Source organism: Cololabis saira, chromosome 3 (genome assembly GCF_033807715.1).
Source record: "Cololabis saira isolate AMF1-May2022 chromosome 3, fColSai1.1, whole genome shotgun sequence".
Taxonomy (NCBI): domain Eukaryota; kingdom Metazoa; phylum Chordata; class Actinopteri; order Beloniformes; family Belonidae; genus Cololabis; species Cololabis saira.
Window position 1 is genome coordinate 54519675 of NC_084589.1, and position 18516 is coordinate 54538190.

At 45.5% G+C, this 18516-nt stretch overlaps 1 protein-coding gene across 1 annotated transcript in view; it reads right to left on the minus strand.

Moving 5' to 3' along the window:
- The window catches only part of LOC133440529 (DENN domain-containing protein 4B-like), a 47290-nt gene extending 29760 nt beyond the window's left edge, over nt 1-17530 (minus strand). Inside the window, exons 1-7 of the mRNA XM_061717805.1 lie at nt 17418-17530; nt 12921-13280; nt 9911-10166; nt 9611-9680; nt 8837-9006; nt 4251-4492; nt 564-630 (exon numbers count right to left, since the gene is read on the minus strand). Of these exons, the coding sequence (XP_061573789.1) occupies nt 564-630; nt 4251-4492; nt 8837-9006; nt 9611-9680; nt 9911-10166; nt 12921-13280; nt 17418-17443 (1191 nt within the window). The 5' untranslated portion in view covers nt 17444-17530. The remainder of the gene's footprint in view (nt 1-563; nt 631-4250; nt 4493-8836; nt 9007-9610; nt 9681-9910; nt 10167-12920; nt 13281-17417) is intronic.
- Nucleotides 17531-18516: the final 986 nt, after the last annotated feature.

Genomic DNA, 18516 nt, shown 5'->3' on the forward strand with positions numbered 1-18516 from the left:
AATAATACTATACTATAATTAAAATAATATGATAATAATAATTTAACATAATAATAATATAATAATAACAAAATAATGCTAATAATAATATAATAATAAAATTAAAATGTAATAATAAATAATATAATAAATAATAATATAATAATAAAATAATAATACTATACTATAATAATAATAATAATAATAATAAAGGTTATTCATTCTGTGTAAGCGTCATACAGGTGTACGGACACCAGGGGGAGCTGCAGCCCTAGTTTAACCACAACACCACCACCTGCGGCCACAGGCGCCGGTTCTGACCCGGGCCGGCTGCAGGAAGCAGGAAGTGATGCGGGTCGTGATGATGCGGGTCGTGATGATGCGGGTCGTGATGATGCGGGTCGTGATGCGGGTCGTGATGCGGGTCGTGATGCGGGTCGTGATGCGGGTCGTGATGCGGGTCGTGATGCGGGTCGTGATGATGCGGGTCGTGATGCGGGTCGTGATGCGGGTCGTGATGATGCGGGTCGTGATGATGCGGGTCGTGATGCGGGTCGTGATGCGGGTCGTGATGCGGGTCGTACCTGGACCAGGATCCGGGGCCGCTGGGGCGACGGGAACGGGACGTTGTGCATGAAGCTGGAGACGTGTCTGCAGAGACACAGGGGGGCCGGTTAAACCTCAGAACATGCTAACGTTAGCAGTAGCCGGTTAAACCTCAGAACATTTAAATCTAAGAGCAGGAAGGACGAGTGAAGCAGCAACAAGAACAGCCGTGACCTCTGACCTCCACATGTCAGACCTGCAGCTCAACACCCAGAAAAGAACATGCACAGGAAACAAATTCCTGTTCCTTCCGATGGGGAAATCCTACGGAAGAGTATCAGGGCCAAGATTCTTTTATTGTGCACTTGGAGAAATAAGTCGAAATGTCGAGGAAAAAAGTTGAAATACATTTCGATTTTTTTCTCGAAATTGTATTTCAACTTTAATCTGGACATTTCAACATTAAAAAAATACAATATAATAATAATAATAATAATAATAATAATAATAATAATAATAATAATATAATAGTAATATAATAATATAATAATAATGCTATAATATAATCATAATAATAATAATACAATAATAACAGCAACAATAATAATAATAATAATAATAGAATAAGAATAACACGTCTTTTTATTTGACCCTTTATCAGCTGATTGGTCCCTGACTGACCAATCAGAAACATCCAGTTTATCCTGTTGGACCTGTGATGGCCTGTTATATTGTGTCTCAGTCCCTCTCTCTCTGTTTTCCTCTTCGAGGTGGAGCCAGCTGATTGCTAGATCTGGAGCACCTGGGCTGGGTGCTCCTCAGGAAGAGAAAAGGCTGGGGCTTCAGTCTCTCTTTCTCTCTATTTTCATCCTGGCAGCACTCCTTTTGGTTTTGTTGAGCCTTTTGCACACACAACACCATACAGCACATTTACACACATCCACATGCATACTACTGATTTTACTGACTTTACACATCCCATTCCTTATCTTATTTGTTTACCTTAATAAATATCTTAATTTACTAGTACGTTGCGTCCTTTCCCCTTCTTTTGTCATGGCCTTTGAGCCAGGGTTATGACAAATGGGGGCTCGTCCATAGCTGTTTGGTGAGTAACCGGCATGACAAATGGGGGCTCGTGCCGTGTTTTTCCCGGTTATTTTGCATCTAGGTAAGCTTTAATGAGTGAAGTATGCGCCATTGTTTAATACCTAGTTGTGCAGTTTGGTGCTTGCAGCTTTCGGTTTGATAAAGTTGTAGCAGCTTGTTAAGGGCCTGTTTGGGCTGCAGTCTGGTTTGGCACAGGTGTGCGTAATTAGTTTGTGCAACATTGGTCTCTCTCATTCACATCAATGGAAAAAAGTAGTTTTTACTGCTTTGTATCAACATTTAAATCACTAGATAATTTTTTTTAAACTTCGTATTAGTAAAATAAACACTTGTAGTGTGGTGAGGGTGTATTTTTAGCGTATTTTTATCCCCAAACTGGCAGAAATCTGATTCGTACTTCCAAAACAAAGTCTGCTCGGCAGCAGAATCCGGTAAGGTTACAAAAAGAATCTGGTTACAAAACAGTAAGGAAACAACAAAACAACTCCTTTTCTCAGTATTCGTTTCCCGACTGAAATGAAGAAACAAATAACGACTCGTTTTTTCAGTTTTCGATTTTCGTTTTCTTACTTTTGGTTTTATTTTGAAAAAACGAATGAAGGAATGATACACGGGTTCTGAATCTGTGTATCATTTGTTGAACAAAGTGCTACTTTTTATTTAGATCTAGTTGCTGTTGATTCTCTTTGGTACATCAATTAGAAATAAAGGACCGGGCCGCTCGGTGGTGCAGTGGGTTAAGCGGCGGCTCATATACTGAGGCTACAGTCCTCCTCCTGCAGCAGTCGCGGGTTCCAATCCAGCCCGCGCACCTTTGCTGCGTGTCTTCCCGTTCTCTCTCTCTACCCCTTTCCAGTCTGCATCTCAATGAAGGGCCACTAGAGCCCAAAGAAATCTTAAAAAAAAAAAAATAAATAAATAAATAAAGGACCACCTATCCGGGGTCACGGGGGTCACGGGGGTCACGGGTCTGCTGGGTTCTGACCCGGCTCCCCGGGTCCACCTGGTACCACCCGGCCCAGTTCCAGTTCCACCCCCTCTGGGACTAAACCGCCTCAGATCAGGGTGTGTGGAGCTGCAGGTCTGACATGTAGACACTAATCCGGACCAGGACCAGGACCAGGACCTGGACCTGGACCTGGACCAGGACCAGAACCAGGACCAGAACCAGGACCTGGACCATCTGCTGCTGCTTCACTTCCAGGTCTGAGTGTTGACGCGGACTCGGCTGGACCAGTTAAGACCGGTTCAGACCGGTTTAGAAACTGGTTTAGACCGGTTCAGACCGTTTTAGACCAGTTCAGACCGGTTCAGACCGGTTCAGACTGTTTTAGACCAGTTCAGACCGGTTCAGACCGGTCCAGACCAGTTTAGACTGGTTCAGACCGGTCCAGACCAGTTTAGACTGGTTCAGACCGGTTTAGACCGGTCCAGACCGGTCCAGACCGGTTTAGACCAGTTCAGACCGGTTCAGACCGGTCCAGACCAGTTTAGACTGGTTCAGACCGGTTTAGACCGGTCCAGACCGGTCCAGACCGGTTTAGACCAGTTCAGACCGGTTCAGACCGGTCCAGACCAGTTTAGACTGGTTCAGACTGTTTTAGACCAGTTCAGACCGGTTCAGACCGGTCCAGACCAGTTCAGACCGGTTCAGACCGTTTTAGACCAGTTCAGACCGGTTCAGACTGTTTTAGACCAGTTCAGACCAGTTCAGACCAGTTTAGACCAGTTTAGACCAGTTCAGACCAGTTCAGACCGGTTCAGACCAGTTCAGACCAGTTTAGACCAGTTCAGACCGGTTCAGACCGGTTCAGACTGTTTTAGACCGGTTCAGACCGGTTCAGACCGGTTTAGAAACTGGTTTAGACCGGTTCAGACCGTTTTAGACCAGTTCAGACCGGTTCAGACCGGTTCAGACTGTTTTAGACCAGTTCAGACCGGTTCAGACCGGTCCAGACCAGTTTAGACTGGTTCAGACCGGTCCAGACCAGTTTAGACTGGTTCAGACCGGTTTAGACCGGTCCAGACCGGTCCAGACCGGTTTAGACCAGTTCAGACCGGTTCAGACCGGTCCAGACCAGTTTAGACTGGTTCAGACTGTTTTAGACCAGTTCAGACCGGTTCAGACCGGTCCAGACCAGTTCAGACCGGTTCAGACCGTTTTAGACCAGTTCAGACCGGTTCAGACTGTTTTAGACCAGTTCAGACCAGTTTAGACCAGTTTAGACCAGTTCAGACCAGTTCAGACCGGTTCAGACCAGTTCAGACCAGTTTAGACCAGTTCAGACCGGTTCAGACCGGTTCAGACTGTTTTAGACCGGTTCAGACCGGTTCAGACCAGTTCAGACCAGTTTAGACCAGTTCAGACCAGTTCAGACCGGTTCAGACCAGTTCAGACCAGTTTAGACCAGTTCAGACCGGTTCAGACCGGTTCAGACTGTTTTAGACCGGTTCAGACCGGTTCAGACTGTTTTAGACCGGTTCAGACCGGTTCAGACCGGTTCAGACCGGTTCAGACCGGTTCAGACCCGGTTCAGACCGGTTCAGACCCGGTTCAGACCGGTCCAGACCGGTCCACCCGAGTCCTGCCTCCAGGTCCAGGCAGATCCACCCACTTCTCGAGGGGCAGCACGTGCGGTCCGGAGATGGAGTATCGGTAGACGAAGGTGAGGAACTTCTGGAAGACGGTGAAGAACGGCCAGTGAGACAGGACGCAGATGCTTTTCTTGGCGTGGAGGGTTCTGCCGGCGATGGGCCGGCGGTCCACCACGCTGAGCAGCCCCAGACGGACGCACTGACGCTCCGTCAGCTGGTCCGCAGAGAACGACTCGTAGAACTGGATAGCAGCGCCGTAAACCTGCAGGGAGGAGCCAGTGACATCATCAGGGGGGCGGGGCCTATAGTACCCTATTATTCAATAATTTAATAAATAATAAATAAAAAACACCATATTGTACATTTCTGTCTATTGTTCATGGTAACACTTTACAATAAGGGTCCCTTAATTAACGTTAGTTAATGCATTATTAAGCATTAATTAACAGTTTAATAATAGTTAAATAACCATTATTATGTATTTCTTAACATGAATTAGCATATTAGTTAATGCATTAATAAACAGTTAGTTAATGCATTATTAAGCATTAATTAACAGTTTAATAATAGTTAAATAACCATTATTATGTATTACTTAACATTAATTAGCATATTAGTTCATGCATTAATAAACAGTTAGTTAATGCATTATTAAGCATTAATTAACAGTGTAATAATAGTTAAATAACCATTATTATGTATTACTTAACATTAATTAGCATATTAGTTAATGCATTAATAAACAGTTAATTAATGCCTACTGCTCAGAGTTAATTAATACATTAGTAAGCATTAATAAACGTTACATGATGTAATTATTTATCCTTATGTATGCATTACTTAGTATTAAGTAATACATTAGTTAATACATAAGTAAAACGTTAATAATGTCCCTAGTAATCATTTACTAATGGTGTTTATTTGGAGTGAATATGCATTAAGTAACAGCTACCTAATACATCTACTAATCATTCGCTAAAGGTGTACATGTTTACTGGATGGGCATTATTAAACAACTATTTAGAGTCTTAAGTAATCGTTTCCTAATGGTGCTGTGTATGTTATCAGGTAGCTTACCTGACCTTATGAACGGTAACCTGACATAAACCTTAATAAATGTATAGGAGTGGCTCATAACCATTACTTAACCATGAGTAAAGGCTTGCTGGACCCTTATTGTAAAGTGTAACACATTTATCCCTTAGGTAACACATTATTAATGCTTAACTGCCTCATAAGCATTACTTAACCATAATTAACCATTAGTAAAGGCTTGCTGGACCCTTATTGTAAAGTGTAACACATTTATCCCTTACGTAACACATTATTAATGCTTAACTGCCTCATAAGCATTACTTGACCATAGTTAACCATTAGTAAATTAAGCAATCACATATAAAGAAGTTTACTTTAACTTTTTATTTAAAACAAAATAAAACAGATAACAGATAACATTTGTTATATGTATACATCTTATACATATATATATATATATATATATATATACATATATTTATATATATATATATATATATATATATATACATATATTTATATATATATATATATATATATATATATATATATATATATATATATATATATACAATGCATTAACTAACTGTTTATTAATGCATTAACTAATATGCTAATTATGCTAATTAATGTTAAGTAATACATAATAATGGTTATTTAACTATTATTAAACTGTTAATTAATGCTTAATAATGCATTAACTAACGTTAATTAAGGGACCCTTATTGTAAAGTGTTACCCTGTTCATTTTCTGTTTATACATTTTATCTGTCATCTGTCATCCTACGTCACTTTTTGTAAAGACTCATATCCGGCACTTTTAATCCTCATATTGTACATTTCTGTTTATCCCTGTTATACATTTTACTTTATTCTATCCCTTAGTTTATCTCCATATATATTTATTTGCTTTTATATTTTTATTTTTTATTTGTATTTTTATTTTTACTGTATTGCACCAATCACCACAACAAATTCCTTGTGTGTGTTGACAAACTTGGCAATAAACCCCCTTTGTGATTCTGGTTTCTGATTTCTGATATATAAAATAATAAAAAAAAAAAATGTAATAAAATTTGCACTTAACTCATTCGAAAATGTAATAAAATCCAATAATGTAATAACTCCATCAATAATGTAATAAAATATCCTGACGGATATGGTAATGTTGTGCGTCGCCCATGTGAAATCTGGACTTATAAATGTATGAATATTTTGTGATTTTGAGGACCTGTAAAACCAGACTTTGCCCCTTCTTCCTGAAGTCCTGCGACCCCCTGCTGCTAACTCCTGGTTATCTCGGCCTGGGTCGAGATAGTCCGTTTACGACCCCACTGCATGGCCGGAGATCAAAACAAGGACCCAGCAGGGTTTCTGCCAGGGAAAACAGACTTCCTTGGGGTTTTATGACACCTAAGCAGGGGTCGGGAAGCAGCGGAGCCCTAAAACCAGGCCTCTTTGGACAGACACAAAACCTACCAGCAACCCCCCCAGCCTGGAACTGGCTTTAATGTGCCTCATAAAATGGCGACCGTGCCATGAACCACAATCCCAGCATGCCTTGCGGGATGGGGCGGCGCCTGAAAGCGCGCGCATCCAATCGCAATGAGGCACCGATGACGTCACTGCAGCGCGCGTAGGATCAAAACCCCTGCCGCTGCTTCTTTTTACTCTCTTCCGACCACCCTCTCATCCGAGCTGGATCGTTTGGCTCTGGGCCAAGATCCCATCTCCCTTTCTCCCCCCGGCTGGGGGGAGGTGTAAGGCCCCATCGGGCCGCTAAGGTGGACCTGCAGCCCGTTGAAGCCGCGGTGCACGGAGCCGCCCCCATCTTCTCTTCTCAACTTCATCTCATCGGCACAGGCCAAAGCATCCCATCTCCTCTCTCTCCCCCCGGGCTGGGGGGAGGCAGGAGGCCCGCACCGGACCGGGCCCTGCGGGGTCCGGCCGTTGAAGCCGCGGTCCCCCGGGAGGCTCCGATTTCTCACTAAACTCTGTTCCTCTTTAAGTTCACAGATCCAAGCTTCCGACGCCCACGCGCTCCCGGCAACCAGATCGGGACACAGCTGCGATTGAGTTCTCTGACTGAACCCCCCTCCCCGCTCCGAGCCCCTGTCTGCGAACCGGCACAGGGATCGGGGACGGACGGCCGGCGTCTCGCCCGGCGTGAGCTCTCCCGGGGCCCGGACGGCCGCGCGTCGGCGACCGGCGCAGAGAGGGAAGCACGGCAGGAGAAGACCGGTCCCCCCCGCCGCGCCTAGGAATGCGTGTGAGCCTCCGTTTTGGTCCGGAACCACGGCCCGGCACGAGGCGGCCCCGCCGCTGTCTAATCCGTTTCAGGGGAAGGGACGGGACGCGATAGCCTGACTGCGAAACCCCAGCAGGACCGCGGGCCCAGTCACAGAACCCGCAGGCACCCGATTCCGGATCCCAGAGGAGACGTGAGCCCGTGTAGCAGTGATCAGTAGGATTTAAGATTGTTCAGAACTGTGTGTGAGATTGTGAGACCTGGGTTATCAGTAACTTAAGAGTGTTGCAGAGCTAAATCTGTGTTCAGAGCTGAGATTACATCATCATTGTTATCATTATCATGGTTGATTAATTTGTAGTCACTACTTTCTGCTAGTCATTCATGTTTTAAAGCGCTGTTTTCTGCAGTTGATCACGGTTTAACACCGGGATCACCATCCGGTCCGATTGCACGTGGCCCAGAGGGCGCGTCCATCTTTAACAGACCACAGGAGCCTCGTTTGAACTGTAGATGTTCTGTATCTTCATTATTATTACATTTGATTCTTTTCTTTTCATTCCATGCATTTAACGTTTATGTTTCATTTTATTGATTGTTGTTTTTCTAGTTAATTAATTGTTTTATGGATACTTAAGCCATTTCTGCCATCAGATTTATTTGGGTGTTGCGTTTATCATCTTTTGACACCCGTATGTAAATAAATTCTGATTGATTTCTTTATGAGTGGTTGTGTTATTTCATGCAAGATTTGGTCACAAATTGATTTGTTTAAGCAGAGCCTAGTGTTCGGATATCACGCCTTCACTGTTATTCTGTAAGATTTGCTGTTCTGCAGGATAATTCAAATCATAATGAGACTGATTTTCTGCTGTTAGTTATCGAATCCCACCGGAAGTAAGGTCCCGGCGGTGGTGCCCCTACGAGAATTATCATTTTTGATAATACAATTTGATAAATAGTCAACTTTATTAATTATTAATAATTCTTTAATAGAATTATCATTAGCCTTGATAACTGGACAGCCAAGCTACCTATGAGTTGCACAACAGTAATAACATTTTTACCGATATTATTATTACATTATTGGGTTTTATTACATTTTCGATTGAGTTAAGTGCAAATTTTATTACATTTTCAGGAAATTATTACATTATAGGAAATTAATACATTATAGGGTGCTACAGGCGGGCGGGTGTGACATCATTGTGACATCACCAGGGGGGCGGGTGTGACATCATTGTGACATCACCAGGGTGTGACATCATTGTGACATCACCAGGGTGTGACATCACTGTGACATCACCAGGGGGCGGGGCTCACCTTGTCTCCGCAGGCGGACGTGAGGACGAAGGTGGAGAAGACGGGCAGCTGGTACTTGCTGTTGGGCGGCCACGACTCCACCGTCACCCCCATGGGGAGACAGAAGACCGGGACGGACTCAGGCAGGGGGAACGAGTCCAGGTCCTGCTGCGGGTACCGGCTGATCAGACCTGGAGAACAGCAGGTTCAGACCGGTTTAGACCGGTTTAGACCGGTTCAGACTGGTTTAGACTGGTTTAGACCAGTTTAGACCGGTTCAGACCGGTTTAGACAGGTTTAGAAACTGGTTTAGACCAGTTTAGACCAGGTTTAGACCAGTTTAGACAGGTTTAGACCAGTTCAGACCGGTTTAGACCGGTTTAGACCAGTTCAGACCGGTTTAGACCGGTTTAGACTGGTTTAGACTGGTTTAGAAACCGGTTTAGACCGGTTTAGACCGGTTTAGAAACCGGTTTAGACCGGTTTAGACCAGTTTAGACCGGTTTAGACCGGTTTAGACCAGTTTAGACCAGTTTAGATTGGTTTAGACCGGTTCAGAAGGGTTCAGACAGGTTTAGACCGGTTTAGACCAATTCAGACCGGTTTAGACCAGTTTAGACCGGTTTAGATTGGTTCAGACTGGTTCAGACCGGTTTAGACCGTATCAGATTGGTTTACAAACCGGTTTAGACCAGTTCAGACCCGGTTAAGACCGGTTCAGATTGGTTTACAAACCGGTTTAGACCAGTTTAGACCGGTTCCTCCCCGGACCTCCAGGGTCCAGCAGATACTCACCAGCTTCAAACACCAGGGCGTTGGCTTTGGCCACGGCTCTCTTGTAGCAGACGTAGAGCGCTGGACCCCACTGGGGAAACACAGGTGAATACATGAACAGGTGAACACATGAACACATGTGAATACATGAACACATGAACACATGAATGGAACCTGGTTTTGAAGCCCCTCCCCCCGTTAGCCCTGCCCCTGCTAAGCCCCGCCCCCCCGGTACCGGTCCTCACCATGCCCGTGTTGAGGTTCTTGTCGACCCGTTAGCCCCTCCCCCCGTTAGCCCCGCCCCCCGGTCCCGGTCCTCACCATGCCCGTGTTGAGGTTCTTGTCGACCCGGCAGAAGGTGTGCGGTGCCACCTCGCCCTTGCCCGGCAGCAGCAGGGCGATGTCGGTGACGCCCAGCGCGTGCAGGCCCTGGGAGTCCGGGGCCCGGCGGTACGTGAGGAAGACCCGGTGGGCCGCCGGGCCGCCGCCCGAGCTCAGGCTGGCCGAGCGGCTGTAGGGCGTCGTCTCGATCACGTACCAGCCCGGTTTCAGCGGCTCCCGGCCCTCGTACAGCACCCTGGAGAGACAGAACCGGGTCAGAACCGGGTCAGAGACCCGTCCTCACCGCCCCCCCTGTTCTCTTCTGCACGTCTGCAGGCCAGAGCCTCAGGAGCTGCAGGAGCTGCAGGAGCTGCAGCTCCTGCAGCTCCTCCCTGATCATCCCACTACTGCTTCCACCTGCAGCATAGTCACTAAGAAATCCAGCGCTGAGGTCGAGGTTGCCAGATCTGACAGGTTCCAGCCCAAATGTGAAGTAAATGTTAATGTTAAAACCGTAAATCATTAAATACGTAATACATTTCAAGCTACACAACACCACTAAATAGCCAAAAAAAGTTCAGGATTCAAACAAAGACTACAATTAAATTGAGTAGATTAAAGCAAATCAAATATCAGTGAGTTTATTGTGTAAGTTTCTACTTTTCTCCAACATAATGGATCTGGATGACGTTTTCTTCCACAACAGAAAACAAAGTTCCTCATTTCCCAGTTGAACGACCAGAACAGGTGAAGTTAGTTTCACATTGGTCTCTGTGTGGAAACTTGGTTTTCTGGTGGAGAGTTATTTTAGTGTCTTGGGTTTTACTTCCTTCTCTATTCCTCTTATTCTCTCCTACTAACCCTTTGGTATGACATCAAACATAACCATCTGAAGTTTGTGTCAACTGTTGTTTTATCATCTTTTAACACATACATTCTGATTCATTTGAATGAGAGAAGTTGTTTGTGTTTATTTTATACATATTTGTCACTAAAGCAGGTTGCCAGGTCTGCCAACAGGCTGGCATGTATGGAATAACAGCTACTTTGATTTAGCTGTTTAGTTATTATTTCCTGATGAGTCAGGTGGTTCCCCGTTTAGATTGATGCATTTTGATAATTCATCTTTTTTATCAATTATCATCATCAACTATCGTAAGACAATGATTAATAACTCTTTAATAACTGAGCCAGCAACCCCTTTGTGGCACAACAAAATTGTTTCCAGTGGGCGCGAATGACGTCACCAGCAGGAAAACATGGCGACAAAGCGGCATAAACGCTTGAAAGTTTGGTCACATTTTACCAGAAAGGACGACAACAGGGCGACATGCTACAAAGGGAGGAAACACTAGCAACATGCTAAAGCATTTGCATAAACAGCAGGCAATAACTTGTAATGAATGTGTTTGATCTGTTCCATGTCGGGAGTGAATCTTCTCAACTGCAGCAGCAACAACGTTAGCCAGTCCTCTGCTGCTAATACTGCAGGTAGCTAACACGCTAACCCTGCCTATCATGTTAGCACCATTTTTTTTTGGGGTTGTTTTGTTTTTTTGCACAATAGTCGTCCTTATCTATTTGATTCACTGTGATCAGAAAAACCGGAAGCTAAACAAAGTATCAACTAGTGCTCTGGGGGGTTTCGCACCACGAAGAAATGGAGAGACGGAGAAGAACGAAGGTTCACGACGGCGTCGCGGCAACGGCGTCGCGGCAACGGCGTCGGCTCTGCGTTGGTTTAACGAATTATGGATTTACGGATCGTTCATCCGTCCAATCGTTCGTCCGTCCAACCAGACTGCGTTGGTTTAACGCAGAGCCATAACGCAGAGCATATTTTTCCAAATGAGAATCAATAAAGAATCGAATGGTTAAACAGAATCGAAAACAGAATGGGAATCCCCCGGCGTTAACACAGGTACAGGTGAGGGTTGTTGAGCAGGCCGTCGGTCGGTCGGTCGGTCCGTCCGTCTGTTCGTTCGTCCAATCATCCGTCTGATCGTTCGTTCGTTCGTCCGTCCGTCCAATCGTTCGTCCGTCCAATTGTTCGTTCGTCCATCCAATCGTTCGTTCGTCCATCCAATCATTCGTTCGTCCGTCAAATTGTTCGTTCGTTCGTCCGTCCAATCGTTAGTCCGTTCGTTAGTTCGTTCGTTCGTCCGTCCGTCCGTCCGTCTGTTCGTTCGTCCAATCGTCCGTCTGTCCAATCGTTCGTCCGTCCGATCGTTTGTTCGTCCGTCCAATCGTTCATCCGTCCAATCGTTTGTTCGTTCGTCCGTCCAATCGTTCGTTCGTCCATCCAATCATTCGTTCGTCCGTCAAATTGTTCGTTCATTCGTCCGTCCAATCGTTAGTCCGTTCGTTAGTTCGTTCGTTCGTCCGTCCGTCCGTCCGTCTGTTCGTTCGTCCAATCGTCCGTCTGTCCAATCGTTCGTCCGTCCGATCGTTTGTTCGTCCGTCCAATCGTTCATCCGTCCAATCGTTCGTCCGTCCAATCGTTCATTCGTTCGTCCATCCAATCGTTCGTTCGTCCGTCCAATCGTTAGTTCGTCCGTCCAATCGTTAGTTCGTCCATCCAATCGTTAGTTCGTCCGTCCAATCGTCCGTCCGATCGTTCGTTAGTTCGTTCGTTCTTTCGTCCGTCCGTCCGTCCGATCGTTCGTCCGTCCAATCGTTCGTTCGTTGGTTTGTCTCACCCGATCTCCAGCAGGGGCGGTTTGTCCCGTCCTCTCCGGTAGCACAGGTACAGGTTAGTTAGTTAGTTAGTTAGTTAGTTAGTTAGTTAGCTAGTTAGTTAGGTGGTTCATACCCGATCTCCAGCAGGGGCGGTTTGTCCCGTCCTCTCCGGTAACACAGGTTAGTTAGTTAGTTAGTTAGTTAGTTAGTTAGTTAGTTAGTTAGGTAGGTAGGTAGGTAGGTAGGTAGTTAGGTAGGTAGGTAGGTAGGTAGGTAGGTAGTTAGGTAGGTAGGTAGTTAGGTAGGTAGGTAGTTAGTTAGTTTGTCTCACCCGATCTCCAGCAGGGGCGGTTTGTCCCTCCCCCGGCGGTAGCACAGGTACAGGTGCGGGTTGTTGAGCAGGCCGGCGCTCAGCTCCGCCTGGTGTCCTCCCAGCGTCTTCTCGATGCAGGTGAATCCCTCGGGGACGTCCTCCCCGAGGCCGCGGGCGATGACCACCAGGTCGGTGACGGGTTCGGGGGCCCGGGGGGACGGGGGGGTGGAGGAGGACGAGGAGGACGAGCAGGACGAAGACGATCTCCCGTCCTCGTCCAGCGGCCGCCACGTCCCCCCGGGGGACAGACCCGCCACCACGAAGTAGTCCACCAGCTGGGGACTCAACTCCTCCGTCATGCCGCCGGCTGGTTCCCCACTGAAACAGACAGAGACACGTGGACCGGTGAGGTCAAAGGTTATGGGGATCCTTTATTTTTTTATAATTTTATTTTTTTATAAATATAAAAAAATATCACAGAATATCTGTACCATTTCTGATTGGGCGGGCTAGGAATGGGTGATATTTTACCGTTCACGATAAACCGTCAAAACAATTCCCCACGGTAAGAATTTGTATCTCACGATAAAAACAATAAATTCCTGTTGATGACGTTTTTGTGTAAAACTGATTTATGGTTCTGTGTTAAATCCACGCACAACGTACGTGAAGGAAGGAAGGAAGGAAGGAAGGAAGGAAGGAAGGAAGGAAGGAAGGAAGGAAGGAAGGAAGGAAGGAAGGAAGGAAGGAAGGAAGGAAGGAAGGAAATGAGCCAGAAAGAAAGAAAGAAAGAAAGAAAGAAAGAAAGAAAGAAAGAAAGAAAGAAAGAAAGAAAGAAAGAAATGACCCAGAAAGAAAGAAAGAAAGAAAGAAAGAAAGAAAGAAAGAAAGAAAGAAATGACCCAGAAGAAGAAAGAAAGAAAGAAAGAAAGAAAGAAAGAAAGAAAGAAAGAAAGAAAGAAAGAAAGAAAGAAATGACCCAGAAAGAAAGAAAGAAAGAAAGAAAGAAAGAAATGACCCAGGAAGAAAGAAAGAAAGAAAGAAAGAAAGAAAGAAAGAAAGAAAGAAAGAAAGAAAGAAAGAAAGAAAGAAAGAAAGAAAGAAAGAAAGAAAGAAAGAAAGAAAGAAAGAAAGATAAATTCCTGTTGATGTTTTTGTATTGGTAGTTTTTTTATCGTTATCGGGATAAATGCCAGAAATTATCGTAATAAACTTTTTGGTCCATACCGCCCATCCCTAGGGTCGGCACTGCGCATCATTTTTAGACACAACAATGAACGCATACCGCAAAAGTTGTGTCTCGGCGGAGGAACCGACGTCACAGAACAGCACACAGAGCACACACTGAAGGCTGATTTATGGTTCCGCGTTACACCAACGCAGAATGGTGTGCGTCGCCGCGTACCCTACACTGTAGGCTACGCCGTGCCTTACGGCGTAGCCGTGGCTCCAGAGCCTGCACAGCACCGCAGCGCAGCGCCACCCGCACCGGCGCTCTCCGCCCTCGCCGGGATGGAGACAGGGCACAAGCCAGTGTCCTATTTGTGTCGGTGTTCTGCCATTTTTTGCTGCTTTGCCAAAAATGCTACCTAATGGTTTTCTACCTTTGCAGAGGAACAATTTTTGTGTTTTGTTTTTTTTTCTGTGTTTTACTCCCTAAACACTTCCTTGTCTCTTGCCAGGCCGTTATTGTAAATAAGAATGTTCTTAATGACCTGCTGGTTAAATAAAGGCCAATGAATGAATGAATATCAAATAAAGCGATAGAATTGGGTTTTTTTTCTCTTTATCGTATAATGTTCACAATATGTAGTCCAATGCAATTCATGTCATGGGTCGTGTATTTTGAAGGATCAAATACTCAACATCCCATATTATCCATTTTACATCATGCAATAAATGATTGGCGTGACAATCAAACTTTGAAAATCGACTGTGCGCGTGCGCAGAACCACGAAGTAGCATTTCTCTAACAAGGATTGGCAGAACAGCGGTCCCAGGCCCGGGTAAAGCAGAGGGAAGTGTCAGGAAGGGTTAGGGTTAGTAACTGTGGAGAAGATAGATGAACTGATATGATGATAGCAGAGTTTTCTACGCATTTCGGGGGTTTGACCCCCACAACATTTTTGCCCACCCTACATTTCAGTCTGCCCACCTTAGTGGGTCTCGCTAAATCCGGCCCTGGGGGGAACCCGGATCCGGTGATGACTATCAAGACTAGTATTGTTGCAGATCGATCGGCCCGATCACGGCATTTTCAAAACATCGGTATCGGCCAAAAAAGTATCGCCACATACATAGTTATTAATGCTTTTAATATATATTAAATCGTTTTATATATCGTTGCATTTAATGAAACATTAAAGGAGCTGTATGTAAGAGCAATAATAAAACGAATCATAAAATGACCCCGATATGTCAACAGACATTTAAAAATCATGTTCATTTCAAATACTTATGTCACTGACAACAGCACTCAAGCCAGGATATTCCAGTTTAAAAAGAGGAGTTGCAGCCCTCAACTGATGTTTATGTTGTCATTTTTTGTTTTGGCCTGAAACTCCACCCTCCACCTATCTCCCAATCACCAAGTCAGTATTGTTTCTGAAGCTCCACCCTCCACCTATCTCCCAATCACCAAGTCAGTATTGTTTCTGAAGCTCCACCCTCCACCTATCTCCCAATCACCAAGTCAGTATTGTTTCTGAAGCTCCACCCTCCACCTATCTCCCAATCACCAAGTCAGTATTGTTTCGGCATCCGGGTTGCCAGCTCGGCTCTAATTATGGCAGCCATGGCAGCCTACGTTCCTGCTGCATTCTGCAGCCTACCTGGCAACCTCTGGTCGGGGGGAGGAGGGGGAGGGTACACGCCGCTCAACAATATTTTGAAAGTGACTGCAGTACCAGTTTTGGACATTTCTTACAGACGGCTCCTTTAAGCATTAAGTGAAACTAACATGTTTTATAATAATAATAATAATAATAATAATAATAATAATAATAATAATAATGATAGCTCTGAAAACAGAAAGAGAAAAGATGCTAAAGAAACCGACAAAACCAATTTAGGTTGTTATTTCATCTCATGCATGTGTACATTCTTCTTCTTGTGTACAATCCTACATACGCACGCACGCACGCACGCACGCACGCACGCACGCACGCACGCACGCACGCACGCATGCACCCTTTCAAAAGACACAATTGCGAGCCAAAAAAAGGTCAGGCTCAGCCTCAAAACAAAGACCAAAATTAAATTGAGTAGATTAAAGCAAATCAAATATCAGTGAATGTATTGTGTAAGTTTCTACTTTTCTCTGCCATAATGGAAACTTTTTCTTATAATTTCCCCTAAATATTTAGTAAAAACCAGGAAAAGCTGCCCAATTGGGCTGAAACTTGCCCAACCTGGCAACACAGATTTAGAACTTCAGCAGGAGATTTTCCTGAAAACGATGAAATAAACTTTTTATTGATGACTCGATACATTCACTCTAAAATCAAGACCCTTGGATTGAGATTTAAGACAAATTAAGACATTTAAAGCCCTTATTTTAGCAAAAACTGGAGTTTAAGACTCTTTAAGACTTTTTAAAGTTGTTGTCATGAGTGAAGCTGCAGAAATTCTGCCTCGTCAGCAGAAGTTCGTCCTCGACGTTTGATTTCCTTCCTCCGCTGCGACCCACTAGCCGGCGCCGCCCAGAGACGCTCAGAACCGACCAGAACCGTCAGCAGAACCTTGACGAGGTCAGAGAGCAGGAAGCAGCTCGACGGGGGTCAAAGGTCGGCGGGTAGAACAGGAAGTGGCCCGGCAGCTGCTTCCTGTTCGTCGACGACTTCCTGGTGACGCGGCGGCGCATGACGGCGTTAGCGCCGGTCGCCGCGGAGACCGACGCTAACGGTGGAAACACAGTCAGCTGTAACCCGACTCTGGCCACGCCCCCCGTGACATCACCGCTGACATCACAGCTCCAGCAGAACTTTATGAAACATGAATATTGTGAGAAGAGCAGGTTTCCAGCAGCTTTGCTAGCTTTGCTAGCTTTGCTAGCGGTTCTGAAGGGTATCAGGTCCAGTAACGGTTCTGGGAACCTCTCAGAACTGGACCAGAACCTCCTGAAGGACCCGTTACAGACCCGGGGGGACTTCCTGGTCCAGGAACCCGGTTAGTCCGGTCTAGAAGACGGGACGAGTTTGTGTCTTTAGGTAAAAACAAAAACAACATGTGGAGTTCCTCAGGGTTCAATACTGGGGCCCCTGAAGTTTAGTATCAAGAGAACCGGGTCCTCACTGAGACCAGGAGACCAGGAGACCCAGAGACTAGGACCAGGAGACCTGGGTCCTCCCTAGAGCAGAGGGGACCATACAAGACCAGTTCTTGGATCTCTGAATGGTCTCGGACCAGAACCCAGCTCTGATCTGGTCCAGGATGAACCAACCAGAACCCTCAGGTCGTCAGGGCCACGCCCACTTCCTGTTAGTTAGAACCAATCACGGTGAGGCGGCTCCTCACCTGTCCAACAAACTCCCAGAATGCATCAGGGCTGCTTTAAGTCGAGGTCGGTGGTCGGTAGAGGAACCGCAGGTCCGGGTCCAGGTCCAGGTCCGGTCTGGACCCGTTACAAGTCCTGGAACTGGTTCCGGTGAGTTTTCTCCCGTCACGTTGAGAAAAACAGCTGAAACTGGTGGAAGTTCAGTTTCATTCAGTTTCAGTTCTTTAGTTGACGTTAATTTAAAAGCTTCTCTGGCCGTTATGAAGCAACTTCCCCGTCGGCGAGGCGGACCGCACCAAAAACCCCAGAACCGGCCAGAACCAGCCCAGGGTTCTGGTTCTGGGCCCGGCGGTTGTAGAGCAGCTCTCAGAGCAGCTGGAGTCCCGGTGAGGAAACTCCAACCCCCACCAGTCCTCACCAGTCCTCCCATCAACCCCCACCAGCCCTGCAGCTGAGCTGCAGCCGAGCTAGGGGGGAAGTAGCAGTTCCTGCAGAACCGGCCCGTTTCATCACTTCTCTTTTTACCACCCGGTGTGGAAACTACCCCCCCTCACCCCCCCAGGGTACTACAGGTCACCTGACTCCCAGAGACCAGAGTCCAGCAGGACATGAAGGAGACCTGAAAACCTGGGGACGATCCAAGTTAGGGCTGCACGATTCTGGACAAAATGAGAATCACGATTTTTTTGCTTAGAATTGAGATCACGATTCTCTCACGATTTTTTTCCAATATAAAATTTATTGCACTTATTACTTTAACTTTGCAACAGCTGAACAAAAATATAATAACAATAAACATCTCTTGTCTTCTTTACACAAACCTTTGAATAATTTAAACAATAATAACAATGTAACAATATTTGTTCCTCCCTGAGTTGAACACCCTTTCAGAAAGGGGACTTGTAACAGATCCTGTAGTTCTGAGGCAACAAATTATTCCTCTGGCTGCTTTTTGCTGTAACAGCTGACATTGAACATAAAAACAATAAACATCTCTCTTGTCTTTAAATAATTTTAACAATAACAATTTTAACAATATTTATGTGCAATATGTGTCAGGTGATGAGAAAGGTAGATGTTTCTCCAAATGTAATCCACAATCATTAACAAAATATAACA